Here is a 19,560-nt window from a genome sequence, read left to right as displayed (position 1 = left end):
TGTTGCTTAATTTTTCATTGATTTCATTGACTTTTTGTATCCTTTAAAATGTTAGTTACCGTAAATTCTTTCATGTTAAGTGTTCCATATGCATGCAGGGCTTTTTAGCTCACCTCTTCCCAATAATAATAAGAATAAGAATAAGAATAATTTTATTATTATTTTTATACCCCGCCCATCTGGCTGGGCTTCCCCAGCCACTCTGGAAAGTCCACCCTCAAGATCACGGCCCTCCAGACCATATCTCATGTGACACATGAGGGGCTGCCCTACAAAGATAAACAATCTACTCCCAATAGACATGCAAAAAAATTTCCTGCATTGCAGGGGGTTGGACTAATGACCTTCATGGTCCCTTCCAACTCTACAATTCTATGGTGATGGTGATGGTGATGATATTTATATTCCACCCATCTGGCTGGGTTTCCCCAGCCACCGTGGGTGGCTTACAGCATATAAAAAATTGTTGAAACATCAGACATTAAAAATTTCCCAATACAGGGCTGCCCTGAATCTATGAAATGCTAGATTATTGCTACATATTATTTCACCCCTGAAGCTAAGTACAAATTTACTAACTTACCAACCTGTTTGCATTGTGTTAGGATAGTCAGTGGTGGGTTGATGTAGTTTAGGCTGTTACCAAACTAAACTCTTGGAGAAGCTCTTTTCATGGAAAATAAGGCTAGGTTATGCCTTCACTAGCAGTACGTCACTGGTAATCACAAGCTGGGAGAGGTACAGTTGCTCTCAGGTCCTTCTTGAAGATTTTCCATAGGCAGCTGGTTCACCACTGTGAGAACAGGATCCTGGACTAGATGGGCCACTGGCCTGATCCAGGATGGCTGGCCTTATGTTCTTTAGTGGAGAACACTAAAACATATACATTAAATCAGAAACTGAAATAGCAAATACAGTCCATAAAAATAATTACAATAAAAATATGAGCTATAAATGAATTTCAAAAACAAAAACAAGTTTCCTATCTAATGGGTTACAATGGCACAAATAAAAAACTTAAATCAGACTGGATTTGAAGGGCAAATATCCAGGAAAGAATAGGTTTTCATTGTGTAAAGTTTAAAAAATATTTCTGTCTAGGAAAGAAGTTCCATAGCTGGGGCACCACTACTGAAAAGACCATATCTAATTGCTATGCCTCAGATAATAGGAGCAGATGTAACAGGGCCTTATTGCAAAAATTTCAGTCAAGGAAATGAGTATTTGGAAGGAGATGGCAGACCTTCAACTCACCAAGGTTGCAGATTAGGGTTTTAAACATGACAGCCTTTAGAATCATAGAAGTTGGAAAGGGACCCTAACCCTCTGCAATGCAGGAATATGCAGCTGTCCCATACAGGGATTGAACCTGCAACCTTGGTGTTATCAGCAGCATGCCCTAACCAACCAAGTGATCATAAATTATCATGATTAGTAGGGTTTTAAGGAATTATAAGTGAGATCCAATTCTGGCAACCCATTTGCAGAATGAGATTTTGATTTTTCCCTTTCCAGCCACATACAAGCCCTAGAATTTGCTCTGGTGTGTCGCCTAATCCTCCAGATTTTGGTAGTGCAAGTCCCAATGCACGATCCTGCTTTATAAGATGCAACCCTATTAATATATAGAAGTACAGTTCTTAATTCATATTTCATTTTAAACCAGGTTCTTTTTAAAGAGACACTTTATAAATTGGGAAATGGTAACTTAAAATTTTGTTTAGTGTTTTAAAAAATCTGGTTATTTTTCCTCTCCTTTTAAAAAAAAATCAAACTCACTGAGAGATAATGGAGGATATGTTTTAAGACAAACTTTATGTACAAGGAGTAAGGAGCTGTCTGTGGAGGTGGTAAAGGTAAAGGTACCCCTGCCTGTACGGGCCAGTTGTGTCCGACTCTAGGGTTGTGCGCCCATCTCACTTAAGAGGCCGGGGGCCAGCGCTGTCTGGAGACACTTCCGGGTCACATGGCCAGCATGACGAAGCTGCTCTGGCGAGCCGGCACCAGCGCAGCACACGGAAACGCCATTTACCTTCCCGCTAGAAAGCGGTACCTATTTATCTACTTGCACTTAGGGGTGCTTTCGAACTGCTAAGTGGGCAGGAGCTGGGACCGAAAGACGGGAGCTCACCCCGCCGCGGGGATTCGAACCGCCGACCATGCAATTGGCAAGCCCTAGGCGCTGAGGTTTTACCCACAGCGCCACCCGCGTCCCCGTGGAGGTGGTAGAAGAGGCTAAATAATGATGATTAGCAGGGTTGTGATAATAAAATACAGTGGTGCCCCGCAAGACGAATGCCTCGCAAGACGGAAAACTCGCTAGACGAAAGAGTTTTCCGTTTTGGAGGTGCTTCGCAAAACGAATTTCCTATGGGCTTGCTTCGCAAGACGAAAATGTATTGCGAGTTCCTGCAGGGGTTTTTTCCTCCCCCCCCCTTTTTCTAAGCCGATAAGCCGCTAAACCGCTAATAGCGCTAATCCGCTAAGCCGTCAATGGGCTTGCTTCGCAAGACGAAAAAAACGCTAAACGAAGAGACTCGCGGAACGGATTCTTTTCGTCTTGCGAGGCACCAGTGTACTAGACGCCACCACAATTATTAGGTGTGCTAATTTCTTTTAGGATGTCTTCTCAACTGACACAAAATTCATTGAGAACTTTCAAGAGTGAGAGAAGTTTTCTGAGTAGCAAATTTTTTTAAAAAAAAATCAATTGCCTCAATAAACATTATGTTAAAAATATTTTACAGAAGTGTGGCTTGGTTTTGAGTTGGAAGAGAGTTCAAGGAGCATCTGGAAAACTTCAAGGTATGTATACTTTTTTCCTTTTCTTTTCCCTCTAATAGCTATGAGGATATACGCAAGCTTGGTTAAATTTCTGAAGTGCCCACGCTTCAGTAGCAAGGGCTGAATTTTATTTTTCCTCTGAGCTATTCTGTGAGTCAATAAGTGTATCGGATGGAACACAAGTTGTGCCTTCCACTGCAGATCAGTGGTGATCTGGGCACTTGATCTGGCACTGCTTGCTGCCCAACTGTACTGTACCAACATAGCACTGAGAATTAATGCTGCCATGCTAACCAGCTTCCCCTACTACTGAAGAGTGGATTGTAACTTTATGCAGCCAGTTAAATGTTGCAGCAACCTAGTATTTTTGGAAAACGAGTAACTGACCCTAATGGGATTTCAGATGAAAGGCAGCATCACAGGATGGGTGTAGCCTTCACCCTCTGAATTGCAGTTGCTTGGGTTTATGGGACTGGGCTGAAGATTTTTTAAGGCATTTAAAAATGTGTTTTAACTGAGGTCCTGCCATATATTTGGTGTAATCATAAAACAAATACTTGACATTAAAGGCAATTGTGTGTGTGTGTGAGAGAGAGAGGGAGGGTGTGTGTGTTGCTCTCATGTGCATATATAATTTTTAAAATTTGCTTTTATAAATCTCAATTATTCATCCCCTAGCCTTTGGGTTCTGCGAGTATAAAGAACCAGAGTCCACACTACGTGCGCTCAGGCTACTACACGATCTCCAAATTGGAGAAAAGAAACTACTTGTGAAAGTTGATGCCAAGACGAAGGCTCAGCTAGATGAATGGAAAGCGAAGAAAAGGGCTTCCAATGGGGTATGTTGTGTGTAACTATGCTAAACTGGGACAGGAAACAATTGAATTACAAATAAATTGGATTGGCATTAAGTGCTCTTAGTTCTTTTACCTGATTTGCTTATTCTCTGTTGCAATTTAACCTGCTATGCTGACTTTATTACACCTTTTCTGCAGATGACTGTTGCACTGTTCTTTTGTTTAATTTTCATGATCAGAATTTGACTGTAAACTTCAAATCCCCAACAAACTGCACTTTCTGCTTGAGAAACTGGATTATAAAACTTTGGCTGACAGAAGAAGGTTAAGGGATGAGCAGCTGCAGGCTCTCAGATCAAACCCAACCATTTTCAGGAGGAAACCAGATGCCCTGCTCTCTGCTAGACTTGCTGATCCAGAGTAGAGTCTGCCAACTCCAAAATAAAAAAAATCTGATTCCAGCTGGGTATGACCAGCATGAAAAGCTTTGCTTAACATGCAAAGTTGTACATGTGCTTGCATGTCCTCTGCCAACAAGCACTGTGCCCATATACGTTCTCAGGCCACCATAGTTCAACCTAACCATTTAAGTGATAGTTTCATAACAAGCACAAGCAGGTGAACCTAGCCACAAACTGCATGTCAAATCACATTTGTAAACACCCTCACAATTAAGTACAGTGGTACCTCGGGTTAAGTACTTAATTCGTTCCGGAGGTCCGTACTTAACCTGAAACTGTTCTTAACCTGAAGCACCACTTTAGCTAATGGGGCCTCCCACTGCCGCCGCATTTCTGTACTTATCCTGAAGCAAAGTTCTTAACCTGAAGCACTATTTCTGGGTTAGCGCGTATGTAACCTGAAGCGTATGTAACCCGAGGTACCACTGTATTTAGAAGAGAAAATAGTAAGATTGGAAGAAGTAAGGCATAGAATAGTCCCAAGAACAGTCAGCCCCTGGCTAAGATGCAAAACATAAGGAAATCAATCTAGAAAGTGAGTCATTTCACACAGGTGCACTATTATCAAAAATTTCAAATAAGTTCACAAGTTGCAAGTCCTTGAATTTTTTTACAGACTTGCCTATCAACACGTGAATTCACAAATCACTTTAAAAAATGTATCTAATAATAAGCTGTCTGCTAATAATACAGTGTTAAAGGGTCTAAACCACTGAGCCTCTTGGGCTTTCCGATCGGAAGGTTGGCAGTTTGGATCCATGCAAGAAAGTAGATGCTAGTGCAAGTAGATAAGTACTGTGGTGGTAGGAAGGTAAACAGCGTTTCTATGCGCTCTGGTTTCCGTCACGGTGTTCTGTTGTGCCAGAAGCGGTTTAGTCATGCTGGCCACATGACCCAGAAAGCTGTCTGTGGACAAATGCTGGCTCCCTTGGCCTGAAGCAAGATGAGCGCCGCACCCTGTAGTTGTCTTTGACTGGACTTAACCGTTATGGGGTCATTTACCTTTACCTTACCTTACATTTTCTGGAATGATAATGTTAGAGAAAAACATAAAATATTTAGAATTTTTTATCTTGATTTAAGTCTATGGCCAAGGCTCATCCAAAGAAGATGTGAAATATAGTGCATTTTCTTACTTGTAGTAACTTAAGCAATCTTGCATAGCTTACAGTGTTGCTGTACTCTAGCAGCTTCTGCAAGCTCCTGGTTAGGAGTACATGCCTCACCATTCACTATAATTTGTCCTTGGGGCAAGGAAGGGAGAAATAAAAACCAGAAGCAAAACACAGCCAACCCACTCACTGAAACATCTTAAAAAGTGTTTTAATGCATTGTTAACTTTTTGCTATGTTTGTGTGATAAAGTAGTTAAAAGCTTTTAATGAGTTAAATTTAGTTACCCATGTGCCATAGAAAGGGGTTTAGGGTTTACCATTTTGATACACAGCCTATAAAGTAGGAGTATTTTAGTATAGTGCTACCTCGTGTTACGTACCGTGCCCCTTATGAATGCTGTGGGTTACACGCTCCGCTAACCCAGAAGTAGATGCCCCTTGTCCCATGATGCGAGCGGAAGTCGCGCTCCAGGGGCACAGGAGGCGCCATTAGCAAAAGCGCGCCTCATGTTATGAACGGACCTCCGGAACGGATTAAGTACGTAACACGAGGTACCACTGCATTTATTTCACATGAGCAGACAAGAAAGCTCTCCATAAATTCCTGCTGTCTTAAAATATGGAGAAACTAAATAAGGCAGATATCTGGCTCTACTTAACTTCCATCCCTGACTAATACTGTTACCCCCTTAATTTCTTTTACTACCACCTAAACGGCACTACCTATTAGGTCATTTCAGGCTGTCCCTCCTTGACATTGCAGCTTCTGCACCAGCTGAAATCCCCTCCTGCCCCTACTTCTTAGCTACTGCTTCTCCATAAGCCTGTCTCTTTCCTATTTACTCTTTATCCACTTGGCATTTGACTGGACATCCATCTCTTATTCTCAGGTGAGATTCCCATCCCCTCTTTTTAAGGCAAGAATTTATTATTTAAGTTTAATACAAGTGTATGAAAAAGGGGGGGACATGATAGGACATTGCCTGTTTTTCCCCCACTGCTCCTCAGTAGCGACAGCAGTGACAAATGTTTGATGGGATGGAAGATAAAAAAATAAATGTAATATGCACATTCTTTTTCTGTATTTAGGTTTTCCTTGCAGCCAGGCTGTAGGCTGAGAATGGCCTGGAGCAAGTTGAAGTCACTTGGCCTCAGGTCATTCATACTTCCATGTGCAGATGAGAATTTATCTATTTACTATTTGTAAGGAGGAAAGTGGGGATTTTCATTTCTTACTGTATTTGATTCTGTGATTTATTTATTTTTAGATTTAGAATTGTGAGCCCCTTTGAGCCTTCCGAGAGGCAAGCTATAAGCCTTTAAATATATAATCATTAAAGTTTTGTAGGCAACTGTGTATATATTAATGTTTTTATTAATAGTTTAAAGTCTATGTTACATTCATCTTACATGGAAAATTGAAATTCAGCAATTCTAGTGTGGAAGTGACAGTCTACAGATATGTATGTTAAAGCATTTTACACACATGTATTGTCATTGTGCAGTATGACCACTTACATGCAAAAGTCTGTTTATACTGCAGTCAAACTCTGTGTATAAGTTTGGTAATGTGTGACCCAAAGGGTAGCTTGGTACGGTGTTGCCTTGTATGTGTTCTCCGCTTTGTTGAACAGCATTCTTAATCCTACGGAACAGAATATTTCTATAACTGCTGACATAGGGTATTAATTTGAAACCTGCACTGTATTATGTGGTACTTGCTGCATAAAAATATCACATGAATCCACACTAAATTATTTTTATTCCTTCAGAAAGCACACACATTGTAGTGTATCATTCTCTTTAAAGTTTGTGCCAGGCGTCAGCAAATTCATTTGCCCTCTGTCATGTGTGGTGAGCGGCAAGCATTATTCTCTGAGCAGTAGAGTGGTGGTTCCTGCCACCACCCCAGCTTCAAAATTGGGAGGAAGGCGGTATGGCAGAGGAACCAAAAGAGACTTAGCTATAAAGGATTGGCAGGCACGGGAAGTGTTGGCTCTTGCTACCTAAATGCATCTTATGCACCTTTGTGCAGCACCCAAAACTGCATGCTGCTCTCTTCACCCAGGAGTTATTGGGTACCACTTCCCAGAAATGCACAGAGGACCTTCCTGCAGCAAGTGCCAAGCACTTTTCAGCTGGTCTTTTCTGAAGGCAATGCTGTGTGTGTGTGACCACTCTGCAGCTTTGTCAGCTGGTTGGTTCTGTACAAAACAAAACATTTTCAACTCTAGCAAAACAAGCAGTGCTTTAGGCATTAATTTAGCTTTGTCTTCCAACAATGAGAATAAGTAGTAGAGTGCTAGGAAGGCCTTTTGTCTTGAGAAAATGATGGGGATATATGTGAACTTTCTGGGTTTGCCAATTGAAAAATTCTGTGTATCACTCTTGTGAGGACTAAGGCTGGGCAATGTATTGATATATCATCCAAAACTGGTTGAAGTCCATATCATTATATCTGTTTCATAATTGTTGACCTAGCAATATACTGAGAATCATGGGGGTGGGGTGGGGTGTGTTAGTTATGCAGAAATCCCAATGTGGGAAAACTGAAGCCAGCCAATGCCTCTATATAGCTCCATCCTTATTTCAGACCTTGTGATGTATCAGTATATTGCAGTGTTTAGCTGGTGATATAGCACAATGTTGAAAACCAGATATCGCCCAGCGATAGTGAGGACCTACTAGAATCTGTAGTTGTACACCTAGCACTTCCACTTGCTAGCTACATGTAATAGACCTATCTAGTTCATATGAAGTAAACATTTTGGATGCTGTTCTGCTATGTCCCATGTGCTTGACTTCAAGATTTGTGTTACTCTTTAGAACACCAGGCCAGAAACTACAACTGATGATGATGAAGCCCTGGATGAAGAAGCAAAGAGAAGAGACCAGCTAATTAAAGGGGCCATTGAAGTGTTAATACGGGAATATTCCAGCGAGCTCAATGCCCCCTCCCAAGAGTCTGACTCTCATCCCAGGAAGAAGAAAAAAGAAAAGAAGGAGGATGTATGTGTTTTGATTTTGGACACAAACAGATTTACTTCATCTCCCTACATAAGGGCCAAACCCTGTGCCAATACATTAGCTCAAAGCATCTGATGAGAACACAAATCAACAAACCTTGATGTTAGCAGAAGTTTTCATGTTTCATACTGAAATTAAATCAGTTCTAGATGCCAAACCCTGTGGATGTTGTAGGTCTGTGAACACAAAGGTCACAAATGCCTAGACTTCTTGGAGCTACAGGTTTGAATCTCAGCAGGTTTGATTCAGCCTTTCATCCCTTCTAAAATACATGTATTGAAATAATTGCAAAATGTTTTTTTGAGATGGGGAGAAGATTTTAAGACCCTAAAAGAGATTCTGCCTGTAATGTTTGACATCTTAAATGCCCTAAGTCACTGGGTCATAGAGGTTTGCACTGGTGTTATAGCCACAACTCAGCTGATTGGCAGCCCTTCTTCACTGTCCTGATTTAATTATGTTTGTGCACATAGCTAAGAAGCTCTTTCTTATCCTTGAGGGATGAAAGCCATGATGTTACAAAATGGTTTGTTAATATTTGGCTGTTGGGCCGCCTGACATCCATACTTTTTAAGTGTAACATTTGACCCAAAATGCTATAATTCCCCTTCTGTGGATAACCCTGCTAATGATTACACTAATTTTTGCTTTCCTCTGGGGGGGAAAGGGTACAGCTTAGTAGTAATTATGCCAGCCTTGAAAATGCGTCATGATTGTTTCAATGATGGGCTCTTAATACCTGCCACTCACAGCAAAAGATGGGGGTGAATTTTGGTTTCTGTCTGCAGCCTTTCTTACTAAGCTTAACTTTCTCCCTTATGTTGTGCTGATAGCAAGCAATAAGATAGCTTTGGCTGCTGGTGAAGTGTATGAAAAGGCAGTGCAAGAAATAATGCTTCTCGCTCAGGGAGTGAGTGCACCTCCCACTGTTCTTTAGCCTCCACTTAACTTAATCTTGCACTGATTTTTTTGCATTCTGCACTTATTTATAGGCAAGCCATGTCTCTCTCTTTAAAAGTTATTATCCATGCTATGGATGGTGTTATGCATATAATCAAGAATATAATGGTATCGAGAGACATAATGGTACTGAGAGGGTACTTTTTAGAAGCCCATATTAAAAGAACTGAATATTGATCTTCCTCCTTTAATAACTGCTAGTTTTAGGGTGACCTGTAGCCACACCTTGCTGATGTAGCTGGGTTTTAAATTTAGGGTGGTCTATCAGAACAATGAAATATTTAACTGTGTCCTTGTCTTCCTGCCCCTTGAAATAGTGGAAGTGCATCTTTATTTTGTAAGGATGAACATGGGACACGAGCATGACTTCTCATCCCCTTATCTGTTGGGAAGTGTGGGACTAAAAAAGCTCTGTGCATGGTGGGGGGAGGGAACTATATAAAACTGTGGTGGGTGCCATGTAAAGCTGGTTTTGAGGCACTGTTATCCCCTTTATTGAATGCTTATAATTGTGACTGGTTCCCTTGCCCATTCTGTTTGTTGAAAAGATGAGGGATAATGTGGGAAAATTGAGAGTGCGGGGAAAAGAAATGGCAAGTGAAATCTGACTCTTGATTTCAGATGTGGGGAACCTCGCTAATTTGCAGTAACTGTTGGCAACCCCCCCTTGATATAATTACAATTTTGCGAATTAGCGAGTAAGAAACAAAACGAGGCTTATAATAGTACCACAAAAGGCCACTTTTAACAAGCGTAGCTTAGCTTGCAAGATTTCCTAGAATGCTAATGTTCTGCAATTTTAAATGGAGACATGCCAGGGTGAGGTGGCACCCAGCAAACCTTTGCCGAGAAGTAGATCAGTAAACGGAGAATTAGCGAGGTTCTTCTGTAACTTTGTTGAGTCAGACCTACGGTCACAGCAATGCAATATTGCTTATTCTGCAAACATACAGAACATTGTTTTTTTTCCAGAGTAGTGTGCAATCTATTTTTTAAAAAAGAAATCTCCGTGGATTTTTCCGCAGATTTTCCGCAGATTTCCAGTGGCCCCACTGATACCCTATCCACTCATCACCAAGGTTCGTTTACATTGTAGGCTTTGACAATGACTATGTTTACTGCTAGTTACCAGATTTGTGACTCGTGTCCATCTAATTTTTTTTTTCATTCATTTAACATCAGACTGTGAGGTTTGGTACTGCAGAAGGCCTTTATTTATCTCTTACAAGACTGGTACAAAACATCTAACCTTCAGCTTTTCTTTTGGTTCTCCTGTTTCTGTGCAGATGGGTTTTAATATTCTATCTCCTGTTCTGCCCCCCTTTCTCTCTTACAGGAGGATATAAATGCTATTGAAATGGAAGAAGATAAAAGGGACCTGATATCCCGAGAGATCAGTAAATTCAGAGATACGCACAAGGTAGTATACTTGTTTTTGTACCTTATACAAAATTAGGTTTTTGCAAAATCCAGTTTCCCTCCCCCTTTAGAAAATTTAAAAGCACATGACCATATCACATATAGTAGGCATAATGTGTGTCTAAAAAGCCACTAAGGACAAAATCCCACTTAAATCATCTTATTTTGTCCTTTTTATTTTCTAATGACTACCTTGCAGTATCCTCAGTGTGAATACATTAAAAAAATCAAACACATCTACCCCACTTTTCTTTAAATTAACCCAAAGCAGCTAAAACCATTTACATAAGACCCAATAATTAGACTGGGCTGCTGCGTAAAACATTCTGGCCCCCACATCATTCAGGCAGTTGTAAGACATAATTCAATCTCTGTTTTACTGAGCTCTGCTGCTTAATTTAAACTTGAGATTTAATTTAATAGCTCTGAGTTGAGAATGGGGGTGAAATTAAATTAGGTTAGTGGTTATCAGACTTTACCAAAATTTAGATGCATGGAAGAACTGTAAATTCCCATTAAGCTAATCTATTCATTGACCCCCACCATTATGATAGAGATCATATGGTGACTAATGCAAGATGAAAAACACAGCTTGGAAAGTAACATGGAATAGGATGTAAGTATGAGCTTCTGTTTTTTTTATTATTTATGGATGCCCCCTCAGAAAAATATGCAAAGGGGTAACTGGCTTGGAAATGTGTTTACACAGCAAATCCTACCTCAGGGTTCCCACCTACAGAAGTTTCTGTAATGTGAATTTGTGAATGTGTTCCGGTTGGGAAGGGTGGTTTAAGGGGGGGTGAAATTCAAGCTATGCATGCACTGTCTCTTGATGTTAGCTTCTAAGGGAATATGAACTGCCCACCAAGGCTGGAGTATTGCACGCTCAGTGAAGTATTTATCCCTGAAATGAGTGCTTGTAATTTGCTAATATTGGTATAATGGTGTGAATTTACAAAACGGGTAAAAAGTACTCTGGTTACAGGATCACACTTACTTTAAAGCAAAAATGGATGTACATTGCTGGCAATGCAACATATTGTAGTATAACTTTGGAATGAGAACCTGAGGATAATTGTTCCAGAAGATGTATGAAACTGTTCAGTGGTGAAACATCGTCTTATTTCCAAGCCCCAACATACCTCTGAAATGTAAAGAAATAATGTGGTTAAAACAAAATCAAAATATGCTTCACTGTTTCAGAAGCAATCGGGCATTTTGCTGCCTTTGATCTATCCTATTGGGGGAATATTTTGAATTAACCTTTTCTAATAGATGGAACTAAATCTAATACAAAATGGCCATTTCATATATTGGGTGGGATGTTCAAAAAGGGGCTGGCTAATGAGCACAGTGAACCTTTGCATGTTTTTTGGTTAGAATTTACAAACAATCGGACTGTTAGGGTATCAGCATTGCAGGGGGTGTCCATTTACAGCACAGATGAGTCTGAAGAGAACCGAAGGTAAGATTTTACTTTTTTTTTCTACCTACCTTCTTTGCTCATTACTTTATTAGCATATCCTGAATCTTTTTCACCCCTCATTTCCTATAAAACATCCTTTTGTTCACTTGGAAGCAGCCTATTACTTAAATTTTCAATATGAAACAGCAGTGCTGATTTGGCTTTTAAGAAAAGAGAAGCTTGAAATAAAAGCCTTAAGATGCCAAAAGTCAATGCAAATTTTTATCATGGCTTTTACTACAAAAGAAATTTTTGCGGGGGAATCCCGGAACTTAACCAAAGACATTGTTATTGGAACAACTAAAGTAATCTGTAAGTATCGATCATTTCAGTATATAAACTTTTCTATAAAAGTATACGAAATTTGAGGTAAGTTCTGCTTTTGAAAGTTAATATAGCTAGCATAACCTTAATACACTAAATGAAATTATATTGTATGAGAGCATTTCACTTAGAAAGTAGGTTGCCACATTCTGTACACTTTCACTTTTTCCTCCTCCATTATGGCTGTTCTCTACCATTCTCAAATACCCTTTTCTTTTGTGAGTTCAATGTATCTAACACCATCCTCCCTATATTTCACTTTTGGTACCGTTTAGTGTGGTGGTTAGATATATTGACCTTTTGTTTATTAGTTTTATTACTGTGACTTTGTTTTGGTTCTCTGGTCCATGAGCGCACACGAGAAGACTGTCTGACAGGTAAGATTGTTTTTAAAGTTGTCTTAAATTATTTGTTGAAAGAGAGAAATATATGCGCACTTTATTGTTCCAGTTTATAAATGATTTCAGCGGTGGTAAACACGGTGCCAAATGGGGCGATTTTGCTCTTCCCCCTTGCATCAAGGGCATGCAATATATTCAGGGTGTGATCCTTCCTCACTCATGCTGCACCCATGCACAGGCGGTGCTCTGTTACTTTCTCCTTAGCATACATGCAGGCAATGAACCAGGCCACTGCTGAAAATAAGAGGCTTGTGCACTTCTCTTCCACCCTCCTCCACTTGCCACTTGGTGAAGGAACAGATCATGCTCCTTCCACCAAGTGACAAGAGGGGGCTGAGTAGTGATGCAAGAGCATCTTATTGGCTGAAATGGTATGGTGCGCTGATTGCACATGTGGGCTAAGGAGAGAAGGCGTGAGAAATGGGCTCTGTTAAGCCCTATGTTGATCTCTTCAGGCACAACACTTGGATGTGGAAGGATCATGCCCTTAATATTTTGGCACCCATCAGGCTGATATTTGGCTTATGTTTTTTTTCCCTTCCTTTTTTTGGTTTACTTGTGAACCATGTACTTGCTCTTCCTCCCAGAAATATAGCTTGTAGGCAAGGTTAATCCAGTGTTGGCGGTCCATGTCCTAGCACAGCATCTGTAAGTTAACACACACCAATTGCTTCCAAGGATGGATTTATCTATCATTTTAATGAGATTTTATTTTTCTATTGTCTTCATGGGAGTTTTGGTAATAGGCATGACTTTTTGAATTTAAAAAATGCACTTTTGTATAGAATTCAGTAAAAATGTACTGTATAACCTTTTAGTCTTGTCTATGTGCGATTTCCAACCTTCTTGAGGATCCTGTTCTTTAGAAACCATTACTTTAAGCAGTGAATGCAAAAAATTAAAAAAGTTGGGGAGAATAAAGTGATTGGTAAGATGTATCCTTCCAAACATTTCAAGTAACATACACAGTTGAAGTTGATTTTACTTCCCATCCTTGCATAGAATGAATTTGGTTTGGCTGTGGTATGAGGTAATCTTGTCTGTCAGCATCCTACTAAATGATCTGCCTACATGGGCAGGATTAACTTTGCCAGCTAAAAATTCATCTGTGTTCAAGCTCTTTTCTATCTTTCGTGGCTCGGGAGTTTTCTGTGAACTATTGATGGCAATGCACTATGTAATTGTCAGCATATGCATATATGAGGTGAGCATTGCCCTTCTTTCCAAGGTTGGAGATTGCCAGTCTATGTTAGATATATGCTTTTTGCACGAAATCTAGCCTTATGATTGCAGAACTTCTTTTCTTATGAGCTGACAGTAAGCTGTTCAATATTTAAATGTTAAATTATTGGTGTTCTTGAAATGCTCACTACCAGCCTTGGGTGTTGTGCTTGGTGGTGGGGTGGGGCCTCCGACTCTAGCTACATGCTAACTTTGAAAATCCTCTTGGTTTCTAGAAATTGGAGGAGGAAAAAGGCAAAAAGGAGAAAGAGAGACAAGAAATTGAAAAAGAACGGCGTGAAAGAGAGAGGGAGCGGGAGCGTGAAAGAGAAAGAAGGGAGCGTGAAAGAGAGAGGGAGAGAGAGCGTGAAAGAGAGAAGGAAAAGGAACGGGAGCGTGAACGAGAACGGGATAGAGATCGGGACCGCACTAAAGACAGAGACCGGGACAGGGAAAGAGATCGAGACAGAGACCGCGAAAGAAGCTCAGACCGAAATAAAGATCGGAGCAGATCTAGGTAAATTGTGCTGTGTAATGAATACTTGTTAATAAATTTGACAATGGTTCTTAAGGAAATAATTCATGGATGCAACCTGTTTTCAAGACCAGCATGCAATAAGCCATGAGGCAATGAATTAAATGGTATGATTTGCTGACAGCCGTGGTGCCCTGACCCTCAGGCCCTTTTGTATGGTTTGGCTGACGGAATAAAGCCACAACCAATGTACAGAGAGACGTGTGTGTGTGTGTGTGTGTCTGTCTGTCTGTCTCTCAATGTAAGACAGCAAACTGATGTACTGTGTCTATTCAAAACGTCATTTGTCTAATGACTACACAAGCAACGTTGTAGCTAATTTGAAAAACTTAACAGAGGTTTTGAGTTTTGGCTTAATTTCGGTGATCTCAAAATCACAACTTTTGTAAACCTCGTATTGTATGGTGTTTTAATTATCTATTAGAGTTAATTTTGTTAGACCTAACCTCTATTACCAGCAGTATTAAATGTTGACAATTATATGCATTAATCATTTGTCATTATATTTGTCCACAGAGAGAAAAGCAGAGACAGAGAAAGGGAGCGCGAGAGAGAACGGGAGAGGGAACGGGAGCGAGAGAGGGAACGGGAGCGGGAAAGGGAACGAGAACAACGGGAGAGAGAGCGAGAAAAGGACAAGAAAAGGGATAGAGAAGAGGATGAAGAAGATGCCTATGAGCGGCGCAAACTGGAAAGGAAGCTTCGCGAAAAGGAAGCAGCTTATCAAGAGGTATAGGAGGATGTTGCTTCTGATCTGGGGATTGGATTCAAAGGGATTCTGTTGCAAATGGAAAGCACCCGGTTTTTGGGGGTGGGGTGAGAATATTAACTCTGCCATTCCACCCACTGGCTTTAGAGCCCTGCATTGAAGCCCCTCTCCTCCAGTACCCCATGCTCCCTCAGGAGACACTTGTTGAAAGGAGGTTGTCTCTTTTCAGGGCGAAAGCCCCATTCTCTGAATGGAGGTCTGATAACAGTTGTTAAAGATCCAATTTCCTTATCGTGGAGCATGTTTCCTGCCCATACCTGTATTCTAATAATTTTGTAGCATTGACCATCAAACTTCATTTTACAGAACCTCTGTATTGAAATAGAAGACTGGGTGATATAATTAAATGTGGATGGTTTTGCTTCTCTCAAGTGACATATGGGATTTTTTCCTCTCTGGTTCAGTACATTGTAAACAGATTATTTTGTTTCAGCGTCTTAAAAACTGGGAGATCAGAGAACGGAAGAAAGCTAGAGAATATGAAAAGGAAGCTGAGAGGGAGGAAGAAAGGCGAAGAGAAATGGTAAGGGGTTCATTATTTTTTGCACTGCCTTTATTAGATGCTCAAATGGCAGAATCTCTATGCTGGTATACAAGGATGTCCTGTAGTGGCAGTAGTAGTAGTCGTAATATTTTTGTGACTTAAGTGGTAGCTCACAAATGTGAATGCAAAATAGCTGAGTCTGTATGTTGCCACAATTTTTAAAAAAGCATTATGCAAAAAGAAAGTGTTTGGCTGCTTTACAGACTTTGTTCCTTATAAAGTAAAAAGGTCCGCTTCCCACCTGAGAGATGCCCGCTCCCACTCCAGCTTGCATGCAAGTAGGAGTGGGATTGCTCACCTGGGGAGTTCAAGCCCTTCCTTCCAAGCTGAGAGAGCCATGATCCCGCTTCTGCAGCCCGGCAGCGGCATCTGAGAACTCCTGCACTGCCTCTAACGCAGCTGTCAGCCTGTCTCCGCCTTGCCAGGTGGTGCTCCTTTAAACTTCTCCATTGAGGGGAACGTAGCCACACATCTCTCACAGGAAAAGTGTGATGGAGCCAGCACCTCCTCAGCTGATCCATCTGCTCCCATGCAAGCAGGAGTTGGGGTCAGAGATCTCTCACCTGGGAAACAGGGGCTTTGCACTCCCCAGCTAAGCAGCCCTGATTCCGCTCCTACTTGTGCGGGAGCAGAAGCTGGATCTAAGTTTGCATGCCTAGTGACATTTTTACATGTTTCTTTCAACAGCAGGACCCATCCATTTTCAAAAGCTATATTGTAGACTGTTTTCAAAAGTGGATTGGCACAGGAAACTGCTTTCTAAAATGCATGCCCAAATTCCTCTCATGCATTTAGAGCTCATTAATTTGGTTCTCTTGCATCCTAGCCAGAACTGACAGGCTACTTGAGGCAGATTTGCACTCAAAGCGATTATTTCAGGTCCCTTATGCAAAGCCTGGCTAACTTATCTCATGCCTCTACACTTTAGTTCAGAACTGGGAAGACCATTCTCAACTCAAGCTTCAGAGGGTTCAGTAGTTTGTGAGGAGGAAATACAGTTCCAGAAGCAGGAAAAGCAAACTAGTAGTGACTTGCTATCTACTTAAAGGAAGGTGCTACTCTAGAAACTTTCTGGTAGGGAATAACTTCTACTCCTTCAAGGGTGACGAGCTAATTTCTGTCTGAAATTAATTAAATGTTTTCAACTCTCTTATAGGCAAAAGAAGCTAAGCGTCTAAAAGAATTTCTAGAAGATTATGATGATGACAGAGATGATCCAAAATACTATAGGTATGCTTAGCATGAACTGCAGGAGATTTTTATTTATTTATTAAATTTGTATACCCTTCTATACCCGCAGGTCTCAGGGCGGTTCACAAGATAAATCAGTTTGTGTTCTCGGGTTTCATCAACATGACTCCTATCAGAAAGACATATGTAGGAAACCTTGTGTTCCAACATGTGATGAGTAGGAGAGGTTTACAGACAATGTGATTTAGAATAATAGAATTGTAGAGTTGAAAGGGATCACAAGGGTCATCTAGTCGAACCCACTGCAATGCAGGGATATTTCTGCCCAATGTGGGGCATGTAGTGGGTGAATCAGGTTAAGCTAGCCAAAGGTGCTCCACACCACAAAGGAAACCTGTGTGTTCCATGATGGAGATGGCAGCCCCAAATTTGTAAATTTAATGCAGCACCAATAAGAGTGATCATTAGATAAATCCTAGCAAATATGCACCTCTTTTATGAAAAGCACTGAACATATTCAGATAACTTTGTGTTGGAAGAATGAGGAGACTTGTAATCACTTTCAAACTAAAGGATCTTTTATTTCCCTAGTTTTAAGAATTGCTATTCCTTCCTGGCATGTTCTTGTAAGAATCCAGGTGCAAAGAAGTGCATGGCTTAATCCTACTCCAAACAGAATATTTTAGTTCTCTGATGTAGGGAATGAAACACGAAACTTTATAGTCAATATTCTGTATCGGGTGCTTATGGTGTGCTGTTTGTGGGAAACAAGTGCCATGAGACCTTTAAAACAAAAGTGAATACATGTTACAGGGGAAGCGCTCTGCAGAAGCGATTGCGAGATAGGGAAAAGGAAATGGAAGCAGATGAAAGAGATAGGAAAAGGGAAAAGGAAGAACTGGAAGAAATCCGGCAACGTCTTCTTGCAGAAGGACACCCAGATCCAGATGCAGAGCTACAGAGGGTAAGAAATGCCTTTTTTGGCAAAGTGTGGTGAATGAGCATTTTTATAATAGTAGACCATGTCATGTAGTCGATTATTGGTAAGCTAGAGATTTGTGACTGACACTGTTGGTTGACATGTCTTGGCTTTATCCCCATGTTCATGTGGAAAGCAGTTTTTTGTTTCAGATCTCTTTATATAAGTATCATAGTATTGTTAATCTGGATTATTCCTTACTTATAAAGCCAAATAAAAATGAGCTTTTAAAAAACTGCCTCGGATTAACTAGGATTATCCATTTACGGGGACAGCCAGGCTTGCTTTGCATGTTTTAACTCCTAATAAGTGCATTTGGTGAAGAATGTGCATAAGACCACAATTTTGTTCCATAGATGGAACAAGAGGCTGAAAGGCGTCGACAGCCACAAACCAAACAGGAGCCAGAATCTGAGGAAGAGGAGGAGGAAAAGCAAGAAAAGGAAGAGAAGAGGGAAGAACCCGAAGAAGAGGAGGAAGAGCCAGAGCAAAAGCCCTGCCTTAAACCAACCTTGCGACCCATCAGCTCTGCCCCATCTGTTTCCTCAGCAAGTGGCAATGCAACTCCTAACACTCCTGGGGACGAATCTCCCTGTGGTATTATCATCCCACATGAAAACTCGCCAGATCAGCAGCAGCCAGAGGAGTACAGGCCTAAAATAGGGCTTAGCCTCAAATTGGGCAAGTTTTTTTTCTTGTTTCTATCCATGTGAGGAAGGAGGGCACAAAGATAGGAAGTCAGATTCTGTGCTTCCCTTCTTTGAACCTTTTGATTGTATAATTATTATTGATCCATTTGAGAGCAGAGCAGTTGAGTGAAGCAGCATAGAATAAGCTCTTTAATCTTAGCCACTTTGCTCTGTGGTTGATTTTTCTCCCCCCAGTCTTTTATTATTATTTTGTTGATATCCCATTGTTTTTAAAAGTGCAGCTCTTACCTGAATTTGGAAGAGTCTCCAGATTGTGTTTAAATATATTAGAATGAATCTTCTTTATATTTTAGGTGCCTGCAATAGTCCTAACCAACCCAATGCCGTGAAAAGAAAGAAACTCACTGTGGACAGTGTCTTCAATAAGTTTGAGGATGAAGACAGTGATGACATGCCCCGAAAAAGGAAACTGGTGCCCCTGGATTATGGTGATGAAGACAAAGGCTCCTCCAAAGGCAGCGTCAATACTGAGGAGAAGCGCAAGCACATTAAGAGTCTAATTGAGAAAATTCCCACAGCCAAACCAGAACTCTTTGCTTATCCTCTTGACTGGTCTATTGTGGATTCAGTAAGTGTAAATTTTTACAAAATCTTGAGTATGAACTACAGGACATGTGTTGCACTAATTTGCCAGCTCTTGTGGTTCAACACTGAGTATAGGTAAAATTTATGCACCTTATTGAATAATGAGCTCTGTTGTAAAATCCTTATTTCAGTACATAACCAAGCCCCCATGCCTGCTATTTATCTTTAACTAGAAAAAAAATACCCTAAACATAGGCATGTCACATCATTTTATTTTATTTTATTTTATTTTAATTTAAATATGTTCTATTGAAAGCCGCCCAGAGTGGCTGGT

General features: G+C 40.6%; 1 protein-coding gene across 3 annotated transcripts in view; it reads left to right on the top strand.

The window, feature by feature from the left end:
* Window positions 1-19,560, top strand: part of RBM25 (RNA binding motif protein 25) — a 36,459-nt gene that overhangs the window by 11,582 nt on the left and 5,317 nt on the right. For 2 of the 3 annotated variants that reach the window (XM_079990062.1, XM_079990061.1), the window contains exons 5-16: window positions 2,748-2,805; window positions 3,463-3,623; window positions 7,983-8,165; window positions 10,169-10,222; window positions 10,480-10,563; window positions 14,210-14,490; window positions 15,025-15,238; window positions 15,711-15,800; window positions 16,978-17,051; window positions 17,826-17,976; window positions 18,348-18,672; window positions 18,995-19,269. In XM_079990062.1, the coding sequence (XP_079846188.1) occupies window positions 2,748-2,805; window positions 3,463-3,623; window positions 7,983-8,165; window positions 10,169-10,222; window positions 10,480-10,563; window positions 14,210-14,490; window positions 15,025-15,238; window positions 15,711-15,800; window positions 16,978-17,051; window positions 17,826-17,976; window positions 18,348-18,672; window positions 18,995-19,269 (1,950 nt within the window). The remainder of the gene's footprint in view (window positions 1-2,747; window positions 2,806-3,462; window positions 3,624-7,982; window positions 8,166-10,168; window positions 10,223-10,479; window positions 10,564-14,209; window positions 14,491-15,024; window positions 15,239-15,710; window positions 15,801-16,977; window positions 17,052-17,825; window positions 17,977-18,347; window positions 18,673-18,994; window positions 19,270-19,560) is intronic. The other variant, XM_079990063.1, reaches the window with a different exon arrangement.

Source organism: Podarcis cretensis (genome assembly GCF_951804945.1).
Source record: "Podarcis cretensis genome assembly, chromosome: 1".
Taxonomy (NCBI): Eukaryota; Metazoa; Chordata; class Lepidosauria; order Squamata; family Lacertidae; genus Podarcis; species Podarcis cretensis.
Note: the sequence above shows the minus strand (reverse complement) of the source record. Positions and strands in the feature narration are given on the sequence as shown.